This window comes from Poecilia latipinna, unplaced genomic scaffold, assembly GCF_001443285.1.
Source record: "Poecilia latipinna isolate Pla-1442-1.1 unplaced genomic scaffold, P_latipinna-1.0 Scaffold132, whole genome shotgun sequence".
Taxonomy (NCBI): Eukaryota; Metazoa; Chordata; class Actinopteri; order Cyprinodontiformes; family Poeciliidae; genus Poecilia; species Poecilia latipinna.
In genome coordinates, this window is record NW_015112748.1 from 22369 (window position 1) to 28368 (window position 6000).

The following is a 6000-nucleotide window of genomic DNA, read 5'->3' on the forward strand; positions in this document are numbered from 1 at the left end:
TCTGCTGAGGAGCGTTGAAGTTCATCAGGCCATCAGGTCTGAAGAACATAAAGAAACCGAGGACAAGAAGGAGGAGGAAGAGCGGTTGGCCAGAGGAAAAGAAAGAAGCAGCAGCTTAAGAGGGAGAAGGAGATAAGAGGAGAGAGAGTGGGACAAACGGAAAATGCCCACTAACTTCACTGTGGTCCCAGTGAAAGATGGCACTGGAAAGACAAGAGAGGGAAATGAAGAAGATGATGTGGATGGGAGCAACGTGCTAAGAGAGGAAGAAGATCCTACAGGTGAGATCAGATTCTGTTTTCTTTTACATATATTCAAATGCAAGAACATGTTTTTTTTAATATAGATTTCTACACATTGCAAACAAATTTCTGACTTTTTTTACTTTTTCCATCTGTTAGCCTGTAGATAAGGAAGTCCTTCAGAAAGTTCTAGAGTTTGCTTACAGGATCCAACACAAGCTGACAATTTAGCTTTATTTTGAGGGTAATTACTGCCTTTATTTTTCAGAAAAACTGTTTATGGCTCATGTGGGTGGATAATGTGAAAGCAGTACTACATTTTAGGGAGCGCTTGTTTGTTGTCCAACTGCTGCATGAGATGAGTTTCCCTCACACGCAACTGCCACTCAAGGAAGTGTGACATGGGGACCGTTCCATTGTTTCCTTTTTAGCCTCAGTGTCCCTGCTTCTCCATGCATTTACCTGGCAGTTCACGGTGGTTTTTTTTGTTGTTACGTCACTTAGCAACCAGATCCATCTTACTGTTCAGTTCTATTCTGAGTTACTGTCTGGAGAAGCCCAGTTGTTTTGATGGATGGAATTTTAACGTCAAGTCTTTAAAACTTGTTGGTATCAGTCACCAGACTTACTGATTGATAGTAGAAACAGAGCTTGTGGAAAAAACGGGCAATTATTTTAATACCTCATACTGAAAAACATATAACTAACATTTTTTGCAGGTAGCTATGTTCAAGAAATATCAGAATATGTATGATTAGCCTTCAGACATTTTATTTCTTGGCTTCTTCTGTGGGAGACCGTGAATTATTTACATTGGGATCAGAGGCATCGTCACATCTCAGTGTACGAGAAATAAGTGCCTGTTACAGGCACTTATTGACAATGCATGATTAGCAGTTAGCGTGTTTAGCATGAAACTGAAAGTGAAACTGTAGGCTCTTTTTGCATTTCAAATAGTATTTTGATTATTTACTGGTCTGTGAGATTTCTAAAACACTGGCAACATTTCCCGATTCATGTTCCAGACCAGAGGTTGACGCCCATCCAACCCCCACTATAAATCAGCAACTTTGTTATAATATTTTTAATAGGGATACACTGACCAATCGGCTGTACAATAATAAATAATAAAATAAAAGGTTTTCTCAATTTTAGGAGATCAGTGATCTTATGCACTGCCGCTCAAGTCTGAAAATCAGTCACAGTCCCCTTTCTCTCTGCAGCCCTCCAGGTCATGTCTGCACATCATGGGTGGTTAACAATCCTCAGCCCACGGTTGCCATCTTAGCAACTTTGTAGCTATTTTTAGCTGCCTTTCAGACAAAAAAATTGGCATTGACCAAAATCGGAATCAGCAGGTCTGACTTTTAAAAATTGGTGCACCCCTTAATTTTAGCAATCTTCTTATCTGCGGACAATCACACTCTCTCTTGCCCTGTTTCAGCCTGAATGAGTCACAGACATGTTTTTTTGAGGTTTTATTTAAAAAAAAATCTTCTTACGTCCATGGCCTTCCTCTGACTTTGTTTTAAATCACGCCATTGAACGTGAAAATAAGTCTTCTTCATTCAGTAACAGCCCCACTCTAAAGAGTGTTATAAGTGCAACTTGGTAGATCTTAATTATTGATTTGAAAAATATTAAGTTTTTGAGTTTCTGACTAGCTAGTCACCAGTCAATGCATATCCAGCTGAAAATTTTCTGTTTCCAGTCAACTGGTGAATTTTTTGTGGATCTGTATTAGCAACGTTACCTATGTAGTCGTGCTTATACCTGAATTTGCTTGCACTAAAGTGAAAAAAACATTTGCTCTGTAAGAATTTCCTTTGATTTGTTGTGGCCCATTTGTTTCATACCAATAGAGGAAATCATAAATGACACTACACAGGAACTTCAAGCTGTGACTGGTCCACAACGTGTAAACTTTTAATTAGCAAGGATTGAGCTGGTAGTTGGAAAGAGACCAGTGTTGTGAATTTTTGTTTTCTGTTTAGGTTAACTTTGACCTTCTTTCTAACATACAGACCCCACCTTGAGAGTGGATGCGTTTCTTTGTATGTTTATTAAAAGTCTCTTCCTTCTAGCTGAAAGCCACATTATCAATCAACATGACATGAGTGTGCAGAGATAGTTTTGTTTATCTGAGCATTCAGCCCAGAGAGGTCAAAGAGTGCACTTTTAACTAACTCCACTTTGACTCTCCATGTTTTTCTCAAATGCCTTTAGTCAACTTGCTTCTTTTACAGCATTTTACACAGCTCTGAGCTGTTTATTTCCCATGCTTTAATTTCTGCTGTGGAGCTGCAATTACAGCAGCCTGCTGGTTAAGCTTTTACAGACTGTGGGAGAGTGAATGGCATTTATTGTGATAGGCGGGATATCATGCTGCTTTAGTTACTCTGGCACATGCAAAGCATTTGAGTCTGATGAAGAGTTTTCTGATAGTGACAGTGGGTGAGGTAGGGATACGATCTCGCACAGAAATAAAAAAGAAAAACTGGTGGATTCTGAGGTCTTGTTCTTTTGTGTCACCAACTCAGTTTTTTCTTATTTTTTTCTTCTCCTTTATTTTCTAACAACATATATTATTGTTCTTGCTTGCTCTCTGAAACACAAATAAAGATTTGAATTACTTATTTAGTAGCACTCGTCACATAAAATCTTAAGTGCCATGTTTTATCCGAGCTTAACAAATGATTTAAATTAGCACCTCAGTTACCAACCAATCGTTTTATATTTATTCATTTTCATCCGAGGCATCTGATTTGGTAACAATCTGGTAGATAGAGGGAAATCAAATCTCAAAATGGACACAGAGGCAGGTTGAAGTTTTTTTTTTTTTTTTTTTTTTTTTTTTTTTTTTTTGGATGTTTTGTAGGGAGGGTTCATGACAGTAAAAACTGCTGTTGGCTCATGAGCATATGTTGGGAGGACAGAGTTAAATAGGAGTCGCTGCTATTGATTATCCTGCTGGCCCATTTCCTGTTGGCTGAGTGGGGGGAGGTGAGACCCACCCTCCAACCCATAATGCAATAGACTGTATTCTTTTTTTTCACAGACTCATAAATTTCCTCTTTGTTCCCCTCTCCATCTCTTTTTTTAATATCTCATTTGCTCATATCTACGTAAAGTTTATGTTTTCTTGTTATTTTTAAAATAAAGAGCCTTTTCAAATAGAGTTTGGACACCATTTCATAATCTCTAATTCACAACCTAAAGCTTTCCTTTAACTTTTAAAACAGAAAATCAAGCCTGATTGCTCTTGTAGAATATGGACCACGTTGGGATGAGACATGTTTTAGAAAATTACTAAACACTGTTTGGCCTATTGCTGTGAAGTTATTATTAATACTTGTGTTTATGTTAATTAAAGGAAGGATTTAGAAAAGGTGAAGTTTTTAATAACTTTCCCAAAAAATGTGGAAAACTGAAGCAAAAAATCAAATCACAATATACTGTTCAGCCTGTTTTCTGTGGCATGTAAAAGAATAAGTCATTTTTTCTACATTTGCCATAACTAGACTAGAATGCAATTTCAAAAACAAAAAATTAGTAAATTAATATCGTTTTGATGAACCTAATATCTTTTAATGTCTTATTGTCAGCTGGATGTGTTGTTACGCTACTAGCTTGCCTTTACATTTTTTTTTACTTATTGAGCATGTGGGGTGCCAATAGTCATCCCACTATTGCCAATTTAGCAACTTTTCATACAAAATCATCCAAAATCTGAATTGCCAAATCAAAGCCTTTTTAAAAAAACGGCGATCAGCCAAAACCTGCAATCGGTGCATCCCTAGTTATAACCTGATCAAGTCTCACTGTAACCTAGAATCAGTGGGTCCAGTCTCAGTGATCTTTTTATTTCCTCATAGGATCACATGTTATTAGCTTATAACTTAACACAATTGAAAACAAAATAGGAGCACAATTTGATGGCAGCACTTGCTTGAAGCTTGGGCGTTAATGGGATTTTTAAGTGGTCTCTTTAAATCACTGCAATACTTGATCCTGTGTGAAATCTTAACTAGCGTGCTTAATTTTGCATCCAGCTGAGAGTATGCAGATTTTAGACAGAACGCTGTGTTCTAGCAGGGAGTGAACAGGGACCTAGTGGGATAGGGTGGAGAGAGATTGTGTAAGTGTAAAGGGAGTAAAGAGTGTTCACAATGGACAAATACTCAGTTGGAGGTGACCAGTATGAGTAAAGAAAGAAGTCATTTTTATATATCTTACAGGAATTTTAATTCCTGTGGTTTGCAGTGGAAGCACCTCTATGGGTTCATAGCTCTGGAGTGGGTCTTCTCAAATGTTTGGACAAAGCTGAGCCCTGTGACTGATGGACTGAAGAAGTAATGGTTTGAAGGGAGGTAATGAAACTATGTGAAAGTACAGTATTTTTAATGAATATAAAATAATGTCCATAGTTAAGATAACGGATATGAGAGTACTCACAGCATTTTTTCATTACTGTTTAGGTTTAAACTGAGCAGGGAAATGTCCGAGGTGTTCCTGACTCAGTCGGTGCTTTTTGCCCATCTGCCCTAGTCATGCGTTTCCTGTTTGTTTCCCAGTCAGATCTGGTTTTGTTTAAACCTTCTGTTGTACTGTGACCATTTGTTGTTGTTTTTTTTTTGTTTTGTTTGTTTTTTAATTCCTTTTGTTTTTAAGCAAAGGTCTAACATCACATTATGGTTTGCTTGGGATTTTTTTGTTTTGTTTTTAGCAAAATCTTGAGACAGACTCTTGAGATGGAGAGCTACGTCTGCTTCCTGTCTTTAAAAGGAAGCCCAATAAAAGGCTAAAATGCACTTTTCTGTTTTCAACAGCAGCTACAATTTCTCCTTCACACTTCAACTGTTATGTTCATTTCAAGGCTGCATCCTGCACGTTCACTATTCAGATTCTGTTCTCCAAAAACAGAATCAGTTGAGGTTTCTATTCACTGCCTCTGCAGGTAGTAAAGAAAGGTTTGGAAATCTGTTTTTTAGTATATTTGTATACCAGCGTGTGTCCAACCTGACCTTGCTGTGTTCTCAACTTTCAGCTGTGTATTTGCATTAGCCTTGTTGCAAGAGTTCCGTTTTTTACTCTGCACTGACCTTTTACAAGGGTTGGCGAAGTAAAACCTTGTTGATTACTAATATTTAAAATTAAATCTTTCGATACCAGTTAGATTGAAACCGTACTAGTTGACGATTAAGAGTCTAAGAAAAGCAGCCAAGAAACTGCTTTTATATGTTTCACACAATCCATGTGAGCAGATATTTAAACTGAGTGGACCTTGGGTCATGTGTTATCTCTGTGTTGTGACATGCTGAGGGGTGTGGTGTTGGGAGAAATGCATGCAGAAGACACAAACAGGAATGTAATGATCGAAGCACAGAGACATAACATGATATGATTTCAAAGTTTCCTTAAGGCCGGCAGTCGAACCTCACATTGCTGCAGCTAAACACTCAAGTTAAAGTTCAAAATGCAAGATCTTGTAAGGTGTGAACAACTATGTCCTATGGTTTATTCACTAAAAATAAACAAATAGGACAGGAAAAAAAAGAGTATTATGACACTCCTCATTGTGTTGATAGCTTGTTTAAACAGAGTTGTACTGGCTGGTATTACTGCTTCCTATTTCCCGTGCAGTGATCTCACTCTCACCAGTTGCCTGTTCTCAATATGGTATCTCTGATAAGCTCCTAGCCTGCAACCTGCACCTATCATAATGGGGATCTATTTTCCTTCCTTCAGTTCTTTTACT

At 37.7% G+C, this 6000-nt stretch overlaps 1 protein-coding gene across 5 annotated transcripts in view; it reads left to right on the forward strand.

The window, feature by feature from the left end:
* slc12a7b (solute carrier family 12 member 7b) overlaps positions 1-6000 on the forward strand; it is a 69333-nt gene that overhangs the window by 10387 nt on the left and 52946 nt on the right. For 4 of the 5 annotated variants that reach the window (XM_015028645.1, XM_015028646.1, XM_015028648.1 and 1 more), the window contains exon 2: positions 192-281. The exons of the other annotated variant lie outside the window; for it this stretch is intronic. In XM_015028645.1, coding sequence (XP_014884131.1) covers positions 192-281 — 90 coding nt within the window. The remainder of the gene's footprint in view (positions 1-191; positions 282-6000) is intronic. 5 annotated transcript variants of the gene reach the window in all.